The sequence below is a fragment of the Protobothrops mucrosquamatus genome, unplaced genomic scaffold (assembly GCF_001527695.2).
Source record: "Protobothrops mucrosquamatus isolate PMUCROS unplaced genomic scaffold, P.Mucros_1.0 scaffold32, whole genome shotgun sequence".
Taxonomy (NCBI): domain Eukaryota; kingdom Metazoa; phylum Chordata; class Lepidosauria; order Squamata; family Viperidae; genus Protobothrops; species Protobothrops mucrosquamatus.
In genome coordinates this window covers 527,080-546,705 of record NW_015386416.1, presented here as the reverse complement: position 1 = coordinate 546,705, position 19,626 = coordinate 527,080, and the positions used below count along the sequence as shown (strand labels likewise).

General features: G+C 35.9%; 1 protein-coding gene across 2 annotated transcripts; it reads right to left on the bottom strand.

The window, feature by feature from the left end:
• Positions 1 to 140: 140 nt before the first annotated feature.
• On the bottom strand, positions 141 to 18,944 carry STARD3NL (STARD3 N-terminal like). Of its 2 annotated transcripts, none has more exons than XM_015811172.1 (9): positions 18,773 to 18,944; positions 14,417 to 14,701; positions 8,637 to 8,714; positions 6,942 to 7,019; positions 5,828 to 5,881; positions 5,598 to 5,715; positions 5,294 to 5,392; positions 823 to 893; positions 141 to 290 (listed from the first exon to the last, which is right to left on the bottom strand). In XM_015811172.1, exons 2-8 carry the CDS (start codon positions 14,627 to 14,629, stop codon positions 841 to 843), a joined length of 693 nt encoding a protein of 230 aa, XP_015666658.1. In that variant the 5' UTR covers positions 14,630 to 14,701; positions 18,773 to 18,944; the 3' UTR covers positions 141 to 290; positions 823 to 840. The 2 variants fall into 2 exon arrangements, with proteins under 2 accessions (XP_015666658.1, XP_015666659.1); XM_015811173.1 differs by having other exon boundaries at positions 18,848 to 18,944.
• Positions 18,945 to 19,626: the final 682 nt, after the last annotated feature.

Below are 19,626 nucleotides of genomic sequence, written 5' to 3'. Positions count from 1 at the left end.
AGAATTAAAAGACAAGGAGACGTCAGAATTTTATGAAATTTGGAATAAATGTTATAATTGGCTAGAACAGAGAAAGAAAAAGACATAATTATTGATGTACATAAAATGTAAATAAGATGTAAAGAATATTTAAAATGTAAAGCACTGTTCTGTTAGAAGAAAAGATTTATGTTTATGTAGTTTTTGGTGTATGGTATATAGTGAAAATAAATAAATAAAATTAAATTAAATTAAAAAAAATAGTTCCATGAGTGGGAATCTTCAAGCTACTCCACAGTCAAATTTTCACTCTGAAAAAGAAAACAAAATACTTTATGTAATATTACAATTAGCCTATCTTTACCTATAGGATTCAGTATGAAAGGGAAAATATTTCAATTTAAATCACCCCAAGTCTCTCTGTGCTTAAGATTGTTTCTTTGTGTACAGAAATCAACCATGTGAACCTTAGCTAAAGTTGAAATATAGTCAATATTATACTGCGGTGTAATATAAATACAGCCAACTAGTAGATTTACCATTGTTTGTTTTGAAAAATACTTACATAGTCAGGAGACTTAATATACAAGAAATTAATTGCAAAATACAATTTTCTTACTAGATTGTTAGGAAAACTGAGAAACAAAAGGCTGGAGTGAAAATGTTTACCCTGTACCAGTATCTCGGTCTTTTCCCAGAAGCATTTCAAAGACTCCTGAAATGTTCAACAATTTACAATTGAATGCTCAAATACTTTGGAAAGTCAGTTGGTATAAAGAGTAAAATATCTGATGCAAAACATAAAGTTGATGTCAGAGTTGCTGTCCAAACCTCTAATCTTACCTCCAATTGCTATATTTGTTATACAACTGGTTTTTCACTGTCTTGCTTTTCTTCAGATTCTTCATCAGATCCTATAAAAAGAAAGACCATGTAGCCATTAAACTTTATTAAGTAGTACATATATGTCCACACGCATAAGAACAGAGTTCGGGTTTTTTTGTTTTTGGGTTTTGTTTTGTTTGTTTTTGTGCCTTCAGGACATTGCCTGAACAAACCCCTGCAGTTTTCTTGACAAGATTTCAGACATGGCTTGTCATTGCTTGGGCTGAGAGAGAGTGACTAGCCCAAGTTCAACTAGCTGGCTTATCCCTACCGTAGTACTAAAATTCACAGTCTCCCAGTTTGTAATCTACATCAAGTTGGCTCTATATTAAGAGAATCTCAACTTATTTACTATTAATTAATTTAATCAGAAACATTTTATAACTGTTTCTATAATTTTCCTGCTTTTCATTAAAATTAATTTAATTTGCCAAATACATATATACATACGCTTTCAAATCATAATGCCCTAGCATTGTAACAAAAAGACACCAAACATGCAGAAGTGAGACTCTATCATTTGTCACATGGATAATTACTTCAATCTAAGAGATCACCTATCTAAATGCATGTATATAACTTGGAATACACCTAGCAGCAAGAAAAATGTGTGTTTCAGTATCAGGTAAATATATCCTGATTTCATTTTCTGGTTTAAAATCAAAACCTTACTCATATATAATACATAATCAAATATAGCAAAACAATTTAAAGGCATTAAGTATTTTGCACACCATTTCAACTCAAATATTAGTACACTCTCCCTGATATCTGATACAGTTCCACCTACAGTATTTTTTCCCATTAGCAACAGCCCTACGGGAGGTGTATCTACTGGTGGAGATTGTTAAATGTATTTCTAACCCTAACCCCCCCCCCCAACTTTCTTAGAAGGATCTGTTTCCTGAAATTTGAGCTACAATATATAAATATTAAACATGGAATGCTCAACATTTGTCTTCAAGACCACTATATGGCAATAAAAGGGAAATAATTTCACTTCCTGAGTCTTATATCTCCCCAAAAGTGTTTATAATAAAACCAGCCCAAAATGCATTGTTGTTCTACTGTCTGGTATTCACCAAGTAGTAAAAAACCAAGTAATAATTCTGTGCCAGTAGCACATTTAGCATATATACCCCAGCAAAAAGCAAACACCAACATAGTTTTGTTATTGTTCTATAAAGTTTAAACACTAAAAGTCTCAGAATTAAAACATTTCATTTGAAATTAAATATACAGACATCTTTTATATGACTTGTTTACAAAGTATCTACTCACAAAGGTAATACTATCCTGTATTCTTTTATATAATCATTATACTATAAAATAAAATGCTATTGCAGTATTGTTATATCCTAAATTTTTTGTGCCATTTTTATTTTCTAACCATTGTAAACCTACAAGACAAAAAATACATTATTATCTATACAGAATTACTTCCCAAATTCATGAGAATAAGAAATATTTTAAATTGCATGAAGTCCTAGAGTATTTGTTCAACAAAAATGTTTTGAGTAGATGAGGTTTAGATGTCATTGTCATTTATCCAGCCTTTTGTTGCCAATAAAAATGCTAGGTAAATCAGACAATCACCATCCTGATGAATAGTACATACTACAATGGTCAAATAGATTCATTTGAGATACTAATACATAGAACATGAGCACAAGGGTCGTTGTACATATTTCACCTATTTTATATTTTGCTGTTTATTATTTCTATTGTTCACTGATACTGACAGTGTACAGATGACTTTTTTAATTATTAGAATTAAAGTACTACTGAGGGTGCAACACTAATAAAATGATGTCACCAGAGATGTTCCACCTGGATTATTGAAGGGATTAGTGGAAGGGCTAAGGTACAAAATAACAGCATGCAAAACAGATTTACTCCATCCTGACATCCAACCTAGAAACATTGAGGTGCTCTGCCTCAGTTGGTTTCTTTGTCTCAAGAAACAGAAGAGAAACCACTTCATTTCATTACAGTACTTCAAAAGTATATACAAAGCTTCACTGAGCAAACAATCCTCTGAAGCACATTAATCCAAATCAGATGTACCGAGTTTTGAATGGGTTTAACACATTTATTTTACACATTTTGAACATAAAATGGGGCCACCATCAGTGAACTCTTGGACAGCATTACTTGGTCTGTTGTGTGGATGTTGGCTGGTTTTAGGGGTGGGGATTGTGGGGGGAGAGTGTGTTGGGGATTATGTGTGTAGGACTTGGTTTTTGGGTGTCAAGTAAATGTCGTTGTATATGTATACTATGTACGCACATATAATGACAATAAATAAATAAATAAAACAATGGAAAGTTGTACCCCTAAGAGTACAAAATTGTACTCCAATTTTTTATATTTCCATTTAGGGGTTACAGTATTTCAAACAGCCCACAAATTAGTTAACTTTGCTTTATACTCCTATAAAAAAAACCCTTATTATTATTCTCCAGCAAACAGAATTGAAAATTGTATATGGATGATACCTGAACTATTACAAGATGAACTTATATGTTCACTGTAGAACACATAGAACTTCACTAAAGCTAACATCTATGTTTGAACAAAAAAGTACAAGTAGTCCTCAATTTACAAATGGTTATGTTTAAGACAGATTTAAAGAAAATCTACTTACAACTCATCTTTGAAGTTACGGCTGCCATCGCACACCCAGTCATATGATTGCATTTCGAGCAGTTGACAACCTGTTCACACTTATAAACAGTTGCCAAGTGATCCCTATTTAAAAACTTCTCTGCTGGATTTCCCAGAAAGTCAATGGAGAAGCCGGCAGGAAGGGTTGAAAGGTCCCACTGCCTGCCAAAGGATTTCCCCTCCCTTCCGTGCATGGGAAGAGGGATATTACTACAGTAGGCTGGAAAAACAAAGCCTAGATAACGAACATCTGAGCTTCTTTTCTCCAGCCCCTGCTGGAGTTCTATGCACAGAGAGAAAGTGCCTGCTCTCCTTCAATATGTAGCTCTTTCACTCCATCCACTTATTGACCTGCATTGCCACTTAACAATCACAACTGGAAGAGTTGGGAAAACAAGTTTCAATATTTCCCTTCCAAAAAGGGAGTAAAATTATAATAATGCCAATATTGGTTAATTGAAAACTGTTGGCCTGAATGTAATTCATTTTAGGACCATAAACAGAGAAAAGAGAAGCTAATCAATTCAGCTCTTTATTTAATTTTTCAATCAGCCTTCACTCCAATAACCATCTACGCATTACAACTGCATCAAGAAATATAATCTATCTCTTCTATATCATAAAGAGTGTGCTATTTTACTATTTTTCGGTAGGAACAATCAGGCATATCTTCATCAGTGTAATCTTAACAATAAAATTGATAATTAAATTAACTATTGTAGACTGCGTTGTACTGGTGTGATTGACACATATGAAGCATATGAAGCATAAAAGAGGAAAAGAAAATAAATTTCATCCATATAACAGTGATGAAATTAATGCGAAACATGCATATATTCCAAATATTAGGATCCAAACACAATTTGGGCACAATAAACTGAGTTAAATTGGGGAAAGTCAAGCTATATGCCAGAGGATCAATTAAGTTCTGCTCATATATCAATGATGGCTTGTCTAATTTGACTCTGCAGTGTAATCTATCCAAGGACAGGACGACAATAACAAATTATATTCACCCAAGCACCATGAAAGCAAGGACACTATGTAGAGGGAACATATGGATGACTAAATGATGATTCAAATGATTAAATAATTATGTTCCACTTATTATTCTGGATTAACTTGCTGTGCTTACACCTTCCTGTACTAACTACCACTAAGCTAGAACAGCAAGATAACAGGCAGGTGCTTAAGAGCCTAATACTAATACTTTCTTGCTTATCCTACTGAAAAAGCAAATTTCTGGGTAGTTGCGCCAGAACTGAGGAATGTATACATGGGGAAAAGAAAACTGAGAAGAACAATGGGAACAAAACTTAATTCAAATAGTTTATTAAACAGCAGGCAACAAATCAGGTGGTATATCATTTCATGCCTATCAGATATGATGCACTACATGGATTTTATTAAAGATAATTTTAATCATTAAATAAATAATGGCAAGTTGTAAAGCAAAATACCAAGAAATATTTCAAGAATATCTGAAATACATATTTATCTAGTGCCAATCATTCACTTGGCCTGGAAAAAAGGAAGAATTATTATGGCGGTACAGAATACCCTGGCAGCATTAGAAGGAGCAGCGAAGAACTAGCCCATCAATTGCCTTCTTGTAAGTGGCGTTTTTGTGCGTTTTTGTGAGTGATTACACTCCTAAGACAATCATTTTGTAAACAGGCAACTGGTGACAAGTATTTTATGAATATGTATTCTCAAAATTCCAAATGTACTCCCCAGACTGCTTGATCTAAATCTTAATTACCTGCTTCAGATTCAGGAGGAGAATAAAATTGCCCATCGGAAAGGAGCCCAGGATGAATAAGGGCAGCTCGTTCAGAGGCATCCTGTACTAGCAATAATCCTAAAGGCAAATAATCAGAGTAGTATTTCTTTATTACTGTATCTTACAAAACAAATATAATTAGTCATACTTTTAATATGGTGCCGATTTAATTCACTTTAATGTTACATTCAAATTACAATTTCATCTCATTAATACTAATACTGTGTACTTTAAGACTTCTGTCTGCATACATTACACGGAAAACTGGAGGAAGAAGACTTACTGGTTTCTTCTTCTGCTTCTTGTGGTAAAACTTTGAAATCCAAGAACCATGTTTCTATCCAGGCAAGAAGGAAAGATATGATAGGTAACACATAGCCAAAAGCACCCTGAAATAACAGCTTAAAGAGGAACAAGGAGGAAGGAAAAAAAAAACAAGTTATGTAAAAAAAACAGTAAAACGGTTATGTGATTTAAATGATATAAATAGATATGCACTATTATAATCCATACCTTTGAAATAATTACTTTTATTAATAACAAGGCACTGGTTACAGCAGTTGTAAACTGAAAGAAATATGAATATATTCACACATATAAAGATGTTTCTCACCAAAATACACAATTATAAACAGGCAATCAGTCAGGTATAGTAATTCTCATAAAGCTTTGGCAACTAGCAATCTTAAAATTTCTAAAAATATGGACTTACATAAACAGCCAAATGTTATCAAAACAATACCCCATACTTCTCCACTTTTAAACATGAATCAACAATGTAGGTAGCCAGAAAAATTTCCTCTCCATCTTAACAATCCTATTTACTACAGTGGATTTTGAGTATACATTTAAAGATACAAAACCACCCCCCAGAGTTATTGCTATAAGGAAATAGAAATAGAAGCATTATGTCTACCACCTTGAGCTGTACGAACTAAAGTTGGGAAATAAATCTAAGGAGAAGGAGTGGGAAGAAGAACAGCAGCAGCATTTGTGAAAGAAAAAAAAATCCAGTTACCTCAGTCCTAAACCACTAAGTGAAAAAAGTTCTATATCTGTTGAAATGTAAAGATCATACAGTCCAGTGCTCTGATTATTAAAATAAAAAAGTAAACAAGAGACAAATTATTCTATATATCATTATCTACCCTAATAGTAGTCGAAGATTTGTAGAATCAAAATTCAATTAGAATACATAATGTAATATTTGAATATTACTGCACCCAATCAAACTTTCTATGAATTATTTTTAATTAAAACAAAAAGCTCTGTGTGCTTTGTTAAATGTTCATTTTCTTGAATATGTACATTTTTGTAGCAACTTTTTGATAGACAATTTTTTATTTGAGATATGGTTTAAGATACGCATAAGATTTTAAATTATACAATTCATTGCTCTGCAGAAGTTTGATTGTGACTATTCAGGTTATTTATTTGGGAAGTAAACTTGAAATATTTTATCTGTAAATAAAGGTTTTATCACACATAATGATTATAACTACCCAACAGGAAACCTTTTGCTTTATCTATTGTAAACCTAAGGGTAATATCATTTCATATCCATTACATAACAATGTAGGAACTCTTTTCTTCTTTCCAAAATTCATTTGATCAACCTGCAACTTACTGCTATTGCCCACCAGTGCCGTAGTCTGCACAGCGCATATGCAAGTATCAAAATCTTGAATCGAAAAACTGCCAGGAGCTTTGGAATAAAATAGGGAAAGAAAAGAGCAGAAAGAAAAGACACTGCAATATTTTCTTTGAAAATTAATAAAAATGAAGTAACAATTCAGGCAACTAAGATTATATAAAAGCATCTTCTTAATATTTTATGTCACCATTCTCCTTTTTTCCAAGGCACAGTTTTGCCAAGTTACTACACTAGCTGTCTCCTTACAACTTAAAGCAAAAGTTTTGCCTGTAAAACATAATTATTTTCATATCTTCACAATCTAACCTCTGAAAAGTTTCGTCCATGATTTTTTTGATACAAGCATATCCAATTTTGTATTCAAAATTGTCAGTGATTAAATATGAATTAATACTGACAGCATAACTTCTTCAAATCTGGGAGAAAAGTATAATAAAAATTCTAATATTTCTAAAACTATTTATTCACATAAAGTATTTTGTATTACACTAGCCGCCAGGAGTAGCCTCAGGGCAAGATAGGCAGCAAATAAATTTAACAAATAAACTATTTTACTTATCCAACTCATAAACATTTTGCATATTTTTAATAACTAATGATATATTTTGGAATAGCTTTCATCTTTTATCTTCCCCAGTGTACATCAACATTTGCTTCCTCAATATTACAACTTTTATCTTCCCCAGTGTACATCAACATTTGCTTCCTCAATTTACTTCCCTGGATTGTTTACTTCATTAGTCTGTTGTCCATTATTTCCTTGAATCAAATAGCTTTGTTGATACATCAAATACATTTAGCATTGTTAATGTTAGATCCAATGCTTCTTTTTTTGTCAGTTGTCAGGTTTCTTAGCTCTCTGCCCTCAAATCATGTACCACAGGCTCAGGTTGGGTTCTTTTTCTTTTTTTAACTAAAACTTCTGATCCATCAATCAGATCCTGGCACAAAAGAGATGCGTAAAATGATGGTTTTTATATTGTGTTGGTATGTGAGAACCAAACAGAATTAAAATTTCCTTTATTTAAATTCACACTTGATTATTTCAAGTCCATTCTTAATTCAATCTTGAAGTATATTTCATCTCAGCAATCTAATTTAAGGAAGAAGTCACTCTAACCTTATTAACTTATCATACAGTTGTAGGCTAGACTGGAAGAAGGCAATGCCAAACCACTTTTGCACTTTCCCAAAAAAACCTACATAGATATCCCATGAATTTCCAGAAGTCAAGATTGATTCAAGTGATAAATTTGTTTCACTTATTAACTAGTTTTTAGAAATTCTTGTTAAAATAATATAAATCTCCTAGAACTAAAAACCCATGGGAGATGCAAGGAGATTCAGATTTCATCTCTCCCACATTTGTTCACTTTTATTTTTAATTATTTCAATACTGGAAATCTGGGGGAGGGATGCTTCATAGGATGTGGAAAACTTGTCAGATACCAAGTTTTGCTCACTTAAAACAAAATCTTAATGGTAAATTGCTAACAAAATGCAATATAGAGTTGTCAATATGAGTTTCTATGTCTATAGTGTTGAAAATCAGTTTTTTATGTGGCTATCTATTCTTTTAAGATTTCTTGCTATTTTTAAATTATTGTAAGTCAAGCAAAAGGATTTTTAACAATTAATAGTTAAAATACAAAAATACAAAATACTTACAAAGATATCAAAATATGAAAAATGGTAGTCGTAATGCAGAACTTCTTTTTCTAGTGTTTTTTCAATGCCACCATTTACCTAAAGGAAATATTTATACTAGTCAGTAACATCTTATCTGTTCAGCCATATATTAGTAATATATTCCATTCTACAGTGGTAAATTAAATTTAAGATAGTGGTTATATAATTCTAAAAATATAGGGCAAAGTAATTACATCCTCTTTTAATGTTATTCCTTGTTCAATGGTCTGCTTCCTCCATCTTTTCTTTCAATGTTGTTCTTATGTACCCTCAAGAATGTTTCTTTTTGCCACAAAGCTGTTCCTAGATCTGAGTTGGTGGGCTTGGGGCATATGTCCGTTCAGAGGATGTTGAGGATCATTCTCTTGCTTAGTTCTTTTGGCATCTGCTGCTACTTTTCTAGTTCTAGCTGACAATGTGGTGAGGGATGAGGACTGATTATAGAGGCTTTGTGGTTTCTTCAGGGCTTTCTACTCTTTTCATTCCTTTTTAACATGTTCATGAATCCACTGAATAAGGTTAGCATGGGTATGTTCCATCACATTGTTAATGATGTCTAACTACACATCTCTATCTCCACCAGATGATACTTCAAACTTGTCTGGAGACCAGTCTAGATGAGAAAAAACAAACTAACTGTAGCAAGATGAGGTGATTAATAGGTTTTAGTGGCCCTTCCATCTTTAAGTCTGGATTGAGTGTTATTTCTCCATGCTATGCCTATGCATCACCACTACTTTGTGAGCTGCACTAGCTTCCAACAGGCTTGGAAGTGCAATTCAAGATGCTGGTTGCAATAAAGCACTTTATAGGTTGACTTATCCCTACTTGTCTCAGAAGATCCAACAGGAAGAGAATGTTCTGGGTTCTCTATATGAAACAACAGCATTTATGAGACCCAGGAAGTATGCCTTCTCTGCTGTGGTGCCTGCCTTTCATACCAGTATGTTCCCTGAGATTTGAATTACCATTCTTAAGGCCTTGAAAAACCTGACTCTTCCCGCCCCCCCAAGCACTGGGCCAAAGTGTGAAGCCCATTTTGTGATGGTTTATAGACTGTATTTTCCTTTTGTTCATTTTATTTTTGTTGGATTTTTAAAAAATTGTTTTAACCTAATGGTAGCTGTCCTGAATCACAAGCAGGACAGCTTGTGAGTTGGGTGACCATACCAAGTATATAATAATCACCAAACTTTAGATAAAAAAATCAACATATAAAATATACCAGCACAAAAGAATTAGTCCCTCTGAAAGAAAAGCACTCATGCACTTGAATTGAAAATTGAAAATTTTTGTATATACTGCCTTCCCACTGCACAATTTAATGATTTTATACCAAATCTACTTTTAGAAATAATTTGTGGCAATAGTAGCTGAATAGTAATATTTAATATTTTATTAACTAATGTATAATTTCAAATTAAAACATTACAAAATCATCCATAATCCTTTCTTCAATTTTTGCACAAAAAGAAGACTTTTGAGAAAGCCAGTCCTTATTTTTTTTCCTATATTTTCATATCCCTAATCTGCACCTTTAACGACTTCTACAATACTATTAATATCACAACATTCCATTAACTTAATTATTGCAAAATATGCTTCTCGTTGCAAAATTTGAAGAAAGTAGAGAAAAGCACTAGGCCACTCAGGTATGAACTAAATCATATCGCTGATGAATAAACAGTAGAGGTGACAAATAGATTTAAGGAATTAGACCTGATAGAGTGCCTGAAGAACTATGGACGGAAGTTCGCAACATTGTACAAGAGGTAGCAACTAAAACCATCCCAAAGAAAAAGAAATGCAAGAAAGCAAAATGGCTGTCTGAGGAAGCTTTGTAAATAGCTGAGGAAAGAAGGGAAGCAAAAGGCAAGGGAGAAAGAGAAAGATATACCCAATTGAATGCAGAATTCCAGAGAATAGCTAGAAGAGATAAGAATGCCTTCTTAAATGAACAGTGCAAAGAAATAGAAAAAAACAATAGAATAGGGAGAACCAGAGATGTCTTAAGAAAATTGGAGATATGAAGGAAACGTTTCATGCAAAGATGGGCATGATAAAGAACCAAACTGGCAGGGACGTAACAGAGGCAGAAGAGATTAAGAAGAGGTGGCAAAACTACACAGAAGAACTATACAAAAACAAGCTTAACGTCCCAGATAACCACGATAGAGTGGTCACTGTCCTCGAGCCAGACATCCTAGAATGTGAAGTGAAATGGGCTTTAGGAAATCTGAGCAACAACAAAGCTAGTGGAGGTGACAGTATTCCAGCTGAGCTATTCAAAATCTTAAAAGACGATGCAGTAAAAGTGCTACACTCAATTTGCTGGCAAATTTGGAAAACTCAACAGTGGCCACAGGATTGGAAAAGGTCAGTTTATATTCCAATTCTAAAGAAAGGCAATGCCAAAGAATGTTCAAACTATCGCACCATTGCACTCATTTCACACGCAAGCAAAGTTATGCTTAAAATCCTACAAGCTAGACTCCAGCAGTATGTGGATCGAGAACTTCCAGAAGTACAGGCAGGATTTCGAAGAGCCAGTGGAACCAGAGATCAAATTGCCAACATACGCTGGATCATGGAGAAAGCTAGGGAGTTCCAGAAAAACATCTGCTTCCTTGACTATGCTAAAGCCTTTGATTATGTGGATCACAACAAATTGTGGCAAGTTCTTAAAGAGATGGGAGTACCAGACCATCTTATTTGTCTCTTGAGAAACCTATATGCGGGTCAAGAAGCAACAGTGAGAACTGGACACAGAACCACTGATTGGTTCAAAATTGGGAAAGGAGTCCAGCAAGGTTATATACTGTCACCCTGCCTATTTAACTTATATGCAGAGCACATCATGAGAAAGGCAGGGCTAGATGAATCAAAAGTTGGAATTAAGATTGCCGGGAGAAATATCAACAACCTAAGATATGCAGATGATACCACTCTAATGGCAGAAAGTGAAGAGGAACTAAAGAGCCTCTTGATGCAGGTGAAGAAGGACAGTGCAAAAGTTGGCTTGAAACTCAACATTAAGAAAACCAAGATCATGGCATCCGGCCCTCTCAATTCTAGCAAATAGATGAGGAAGAAATGGAGGTAGTGACAGATTTTATCTTCCTGGGCTCCAAGATCACCACAGATGGGGACTGCAGCCAAGAAATTAAAAGACACTTGCTCCTGGGGAGGAAAGCTATGGCAAATCTAGACAGCACACTAAAAAGCAGAGACATCACCCTGCCAACAAAAGTGCATATAGTCAAGGCCATGGTTTTCCCAGTTGCAATGTATGGCTCTGAAGAAAGTCTGACTACCAAAGAATTGAGGCCTTTGAACTATGGTGCTGGAGAAGACTCCTGCGAGTCCCCTGGACTGCAAGGCGATCAAATCAGTCAATCCTAGAGATCAACTCCGACTGCTCTTTAGAAGGCCAGATCCTGAAGTTGAAACTCAAATACTTTGGCCACCTAATGAGAAGGAAGGACTCACTGGAGAAGAGCCTAATGCTGGGAAAGATTGAGGGCAATAGAAGAATGGGACGACAGAGTGAGGTGGCTGGATGGAGTCACTGAAGCAGGAGTGAGCTTAAATGGACTCCAGAAGATGGTAGAGGACAGGAAGACCTGGAAGAACATTGTCCATGGGGTCGCGATGGGTCGGACACGACTTCGCAACAACAACAAATGCTTAAGCATTCCAAAACACCACAAACATTAAGCATTACTAAATAAGAACTATGCTTCTTGCATTTTATTCATGCATAATAAAAACTTGCTCAAATTTTATGAACTAAAATCAAGTTGGATGAGATGCTGAATCCAGAATTCCTATATCTACACAAACTTGTAAAAACAAACTGTAGAGTTGTAGAAAGTGTGGGAAAGATAATTAGCTCCATATTATTTTTCCTTGGGGAAAATGTGCATGTATATTTAAGATAATAAATTACTCAATTGTTATGTTTTAAAATGTAAATAGATGCGGTCAAAGTTTATCTTTAACATAGAAATGTGATTTAAATAACCAGCTGAATGATCTTTTCAGTTAGTCAAAGTACATGAGTAATTCAATAGGTCATATTCTGACATATTGTGTGTGTGTGTGTATAGACACACACACACACATATAGTAAATAAGACAATTAACACAAAAGTTCCTTCTTTGCACATCTGTCACAATTGAACATATTACAAGCTATGAAAATACACTATGAATACTTTCATAAATACTATATAAAGTCTTTCTCACGCGTTACTAACCCATCCTCCAAATGAATAAAATCAGTATCTTTTCACCAAAATCAGTATCTTTTTGTTGCATATAATTTTAAGAAATTAACAGAAGATTTTTCACTAATTCATATCATTATTTTTGCATGAATTACTCAACCTATTTTAATTACTTCTTATGCTTTTGTGAATTTATAGTTAATTAATCTTTAAAAGTCAGTAAAGCAAGTAAACCTGAATAATAGGAAAGGAGAAATCTTTTCACTTGGACTCATGTAATATTGATATATGAAGATGAGAGTGATCCGTGAAATTTTCATTACTTTTTAGTTCCCCTTATGTTTACTTTGGGTATGGGTGTAAGTGTGCGCACATGCAAAGCATATGTAAGTACAAGCTACAAAAATTTCTCTCATCTTATCTGTATACAATAAAATTATTCCCAGAATCCATAAACAAACTTCAATTATTATTATTTTAGAATCCCCAAATCAATTTTCATGGAACAACAGCTGAGCTAACAAGTAACCATCAATTCAGGTTTTGGGGGGGTCCAAAATAGTTCTCCAGGTCACACAATCAGCAATGCACTATATCAATAAAATCAAACGCACAATTAAACCTCTTTCCAAGTAGACTTTACTTTGCAGTTATATTATTCATTTTTGTTCCTTCATAGTTCCTTCTTAACAGGAACAATAAAACATTATTTAATGAAATTTAATGTGACAGCTCCATTTTCAGAGTCAAAAGAATTTCCATCTTCAAACAGCAGCTGATTTATAAAATAACAATATAAATCACTTATTTTTTCCCCAGTATCTTAATAGCTCTAGAGAATACTAATATTAAGATATTATTTCCCAATATCTTAATAGCTCTAGAGAATACTCAACTTATGATCCCAATTGAGACCAGAATTTCTATTGTTAAGCAATGCAGTTGTTAAGTGAGTCATGCCCAATTTTACGACTCTTTTTTTCTATAGTGAATTCAGATTCCCTATTAATTTATGTCTAATGGAAGCTGTTTGGGAAGGTCGCAAATAATGATCATGTAACCTAGAATGCTGCAAATTTTGTAAATGGATACCAGGTCCCAAGCATTCAAATTTTGATCACGTGATACTGCATTGGTTGTATGAGGAACTTTTGTAAGTCATTTTTTTCAGTGGTGATATCTTTGAATAGGCACAAAATGAATGATTGTAAATTGAGGACCTGTATTTCTTTTTATATGGGTATCTGATATAAAGTGAGATTCAGGGATCTACAAAAAATTAAAGTGCTATCACAAGTGCTATCTTTTCTTAGTATTTTACATGATACGAACACTTCTAAAGAAAATGGTTCATTTTGTTATATAAGTAGCTTTTCCGAATAACTCAGTGCTGTATTATCTTTTTTGGAAATTATGTTTAGTCCCAGTTCAATAGGCAAAGGACTTCAGTCTAATTTAATTAAAGAAAGTCTTCACTATTCCTGCTCTCACAAATTCTCAAAGAAAAATATACTTTTAAAAGGAACTCACGTTTAATTCTATTATCCACAACAAGGTTATAAACAATAAGTCAAATGTGACAAATAAACAGAAAGTCCTTCGAACATCAGAAATGCCTTTTTTCCCCCTGGTTTCATAGGACTCAATTCTTGGCATTAGCTGTGTTGGGTTGATGGAATGAACATCCCTTAAAGAAGGATGAGAACCCAGACTGCTGCCTTGATCGCCTGATATCCAACTCATCCTGTCTTTGGTTACAGCAGCTTTGTTTCAGCTTCAACATTACTACCAGATTAATCCATTCTGAAGATTTCTCTACAAAAGAAATGCCACAATTAATCATATTAGTCTATTCTTTACTAATAAAACTTGATTAAACAATATAAACATCCCCACGCCAATGTCTTCTAGGTGTTTAGTCTTTGGCCTTCAATTTTCTCATCATGACAAAAATGTTGAGGGCTTTTGATTGAAAATAAGCTGATGTAACTAGTAAACACGATTGTTCTCTCCACATTCTTGTTTCTCCAGTAAGTCAAATATTACTAATACAACAAAGTGGATATGACAGATTATTATCATCCTAAAAGACCTCATTTCTCTTTTCAAACCAAAGACATAAAACATGAAAAATATAGGAAAGTTTAATATAAGGGTGAAGGTTCGTTCTCCATGCTTGTGGGTTGGTTTCTGAACGTTTCGTTACCAGGCTAGGTAACATCTAAACAGCGGAGTTTAGGGGATATCAGTGTCAGTGTTCTGTTTATAAGGGCTTTGTATGGTCAATAGGTCTTGTGATGAGTCAGGTATGAGTATGTCAAGTGAGGGTCTTGTGATGGGTCAGGTGTGAGTCATCAGTGGAGTTTTGTGATAGTCTTGTGTTGGGGAGGTTACATCAGGTGTGGGTCACTGAGAAGTGAAGGGCTGGTTGGGGGGGCTTGCATGGGTTGGTTGAGGGTCAGTGTTGTCTCTGGTTGGCTGTGCGATTGATTTGGATTCTGAGGGGTTCATAGGCTGATTGTAGGTCAATGTGTCTGTTGATGGAAGTGCTTGGGGAGTTCCAGGCTTCCATGAACTCACGAGCATGGCAGGTGGTAGCATGGTCGTTGATTTTTGTGTTGCTCCAATCAAACTGGTGCTATTCAGTGTCAATGTGGGTAGATATTAAGGATTTGGGATTGTAGCGTTTGACTGCCAGCCAATGTTCGTGGATCCTGGTTTTTAACTGATGCTATGTTTGTCCTACATAGAATTGGTTGCAATTGTTACAATTGATGTTGTAGATTACATTCATCCTTCTATATCTTATCTTTGGTTCTGGCTAATTCCTGGCGGAGTGTGGCTGTGGGTTTGTGAGCTATTCCTATTCCTAGAGGTTGGAGAATTCTGCTGTCATGACATACCCACACCTACTGACCACACAAAGCCCTTATAAACAAAACACTGACATCCCCTAAACTCTGCTGAAGATGTTACCTAGCTAGTAACAAAACATTAGGAAACCAATCCACAAGTTCAAAGAACGAACCTTCATTCTCATCCTACACCCAAGCTACAAATATTTGCCACTATTGCAAAGTTAATATACTTTGATTTCCAATATTAATAATTTATTTTTGCTATATTTTGGACACTGAGATGGATGGCATATAAATTTAATAACTAAATAAATTTCAAGCTGTTTTCCTATTTCTAATGGTCAAATCCAATCCAAACTCTGATACTGGCAAGTTAAGTCATTTTTTATATTTAAAAATAAAATCAATGACCTCTTTTCCAAAGCAACATAGACTTTACATAAGTGATCAATATACGTTTATTTATTTAGCCATAGATTCATTTTCCTATAATTAGAAATTACATTATACAAATAAAATTTATTGAAATTTTGAAGACATGGCTGTGCCAACTAGCCTGGAGCCTCAATGGGTTTTGGATGTGGCTAATGAAGTAAATGACACTCTGTCCCTTTCTTGTGCACACTTTGCTCCCTGTCTATCCTGGTTAATTTTAATTAAATTTTAAATTTATGATCCTTATTTATTGTTTTAATGGTTTATAATGCATTTTAATTGAACATCTTAAGCCACCTAATGAGATGGATGGCATACATTTAATAAATAAAATGAATAAATAAAAGTTTATATAACTACAAAATACATTAAAGAAAGTCTAAAGGGCAGAAAAGGGAGGAGAGATAGAAAAAAAATCTTCTCCATTCTCAGGAAATATAACCACCACAAAGAATTTATCACTCTTAAAATAAAATCAAGCATCTCTTCATTTCATATTTCCCCCATTTTATATAAACTACAACGTCCTCCCTCCCTATTAAAAGCAAAAGTCCAGTAGGGGTTATCAGAAATGACAACATTAGTATGCATTACCGAGTGTATCTAAGATATTTCTCAACTTATGACCTAAATTGACCCGAAAATTTATGCTACAAAATGAGACAATTGGTAAGTGAATTTTGCCCCATTTTATGACCTTTCTTGCCAGATAGTAAGTGAACCATTACGGTTAAGTTAGTAACATAGTTGTTAAATGAATCTAGCTTCCCCATTAACTTTGCTTGTCAGAAGATCACAAAATGTAATCACATGACCCTGGGATACTGCAACCATCATAAATATGAACCAGTTGCTCATCCAAATTATGATGAGGAAAATATTTTATAGTTTAGTGTAGTACTTAAGGTGCTGGCTTTGGGCCAGTCATGCAAACCAACCTACCTCACAGTAGCTGGGAGAAAAACAGGAGGTGGAAGAAGTATTATGTATGTTTACCAACTTCAGTTATTTATAAAGTAATAAAAGTGGGATAAAAATTTAATAAGTAAATAATCATCCGTTTTTCCACAGACTGCAGAGTGTGTGGTTTTGTGTGCTGCCTGCATCCAACAGATGGGGCTTTGCTTGTTTGTGTGGCCCGGTTGCTGGCATGCCGCGGTTTGGTACCAGTCCATGGACTGTGGGTTGGGGACTCCTGATCTAAAAGTCAGTAGACTTCTTGGTAATGAGTGATGTAATCAAAGAACTACCAAGAAGAAAATAACATCTCTGTTAACATTGACAGGGCAAGCTATATAGCAAAGGGAATTCCCTTCCAACACTGAAGATGACCATCTTGAAATGGTAAATGTTATCTAATACATATTTATTTTTTTCAAGAACAGCTTCCTTACAACTTTATTCTGACATCTTTAGGTTATGTCCCTACTGATAGTTTGGTGGGTTTCTAAAAAGGTTAGATTTAAGTTCTTAATCTTTCACAGCATTAGCTGTTCAGATGGCCAGTTTAAAGGGAAAACTTTAGTCTAGCAAATAAAACATAGGGATAGGATTGAATGAAATATATTCCAGTTCCAGTTTTCAGTTAAGTGTGTGCATATAACAGTGGTGGCGAACCTATGGCACGGGTGCCAGAGGCGGCACTCAGAGCCCTCTCTGTGGGCACGCGCGCCGTTGCCCCAGGCCTAGGCCTTCAGCTGGGTTTTATAAAACCTTTTCACTTTAGGCCTCCGCCATGTACAAAAAAAAAAGGTTCAATCAATCAATTTCAACTTCTCGTGGAAAAAAGAAAAGATCTTGCAAAGTTGGAATTGATTGATTGAACTTTTTAGTCCCACCCAGTCTGCTGTTACCACTGCAGCCCCACCCACTCAATGGGCCACACCCACCGAGCACCCAATGATGCATAAGTGGGTTTTGGGTTGCAGTTTGGGCACTCGGTCTCTAAAAGGTTCGCCATCACTGGCATATAATATATATAGAGTGTATCTTGCAGATATTCTAAGATATCGTCAGAACTGATAAAATTTACAGAAGTCTATTCAGCGGTTGGTTCGGGGAAAAAACATTAGAGACGTCCAATCTTCACGACAGCCGTTTTTCACCCACTTTTAGCCCAGCAGCACTACCGGATGCAATCCGAGACGAGCATCTTACACTTCCTCCTCCCCATTCCTCCAACTAAGCCCGACCCTTCCTCTCTGGATAGAGGCCATCCCCTGCGGCACTGGGAAAAACTAGGAAACATCTGCCCCGGGAGCAAGCTAGGCCCACCAGATGCCATCCTCCTGTTGCCCGGCGGCGGCTTTCTACGGGGAGAGGGCGGCGAGGCAGAGGAGGCGAGATGCAGCGAAGGAGAGAGTTCCGCAACGCCTCCAGCACTCTTCAGAGTTCCCGTCGGGCCACCCACGGAGAGAGGACAGAGGAAAGGCTGTCACAATTGCCCCTTCCCCGTTATTGGAAGAGAGAAAAGGCCAACAGGAATGGAGTGCGGTGGAAGCCGATTCCGCGACCAGCCGAGCGCCTTCACAAGGCCCCAGGAGAGAAGGTGGGCGAGCGACGGCTCTCATAACCCTAGGGGTGAAGCTCTTACCGGGACGAACCACTCCGCTTTTCCCGAGGGCGGACCAAGCTTCCCGAGGTGGCCCCGCCTCAAGCGGCTCCTTACCGTGCCCCCCAGCAGTAACGAAGATCACGCCCGTTGGGCGACGATAACACACCGCCTGGAGGCCTCGAGGGAGGAGCTGGCCGGGTAGCGGAACGACTAATAGTCAGAGGAGCCACTACGGCGGCGCGAGCAAAGGGCGGGGCCATCCGAAAGGAAAGGCGGCGGCCACAGAGGGAGGGGGAGTTGCGGTTCCACGGGTCCCTTGACGAGTCCTGGGGACGGAGGTCCCTCGCTTTTATTTGGCTCTTCTTCATCATCGGAGCCGTTCGCTCCGATTTGTCGCTGAAAGGCTAGTTTTCTGCCTACCTGAAGAATAAACTAATTGTGCCAGTTTTCAGTTATGGTGAAAATTTCATCTTATGTCCATTACACTTTGGTAAGGGGCTATAGTACAATTCAAACCATATTATAAAATAATAAAATATATTTTAAAAAAATCAAGGAGCGAGTCTGCTTTATTAAAGGTGGTCAGGAAAGCACGTAGATTACTTCTACTTCTCTGCTTTCTCCCATGCTTTGTGCTGTATATGCGCAGTCCGAGCCCTGGGAAACTCGGCGGTCCGCAAAGGATTAGTCGCGGCTAACTGCCGAGTAACTTGCTCACAAGGTACATTGGAAAATTGTTAATGGCATTTTTTCCCCTTTCGGTTCCTTTTTCAGACCTGAACTTCAACTTTTTCGCTAATCAATTATAGTCCTTTTGCTTCAATTTTCCTAGACAATTCTTAAAAGTATGTCTTTACAAACTTCCATCTGAAAAATGGGGGGGGGGGGGGAAA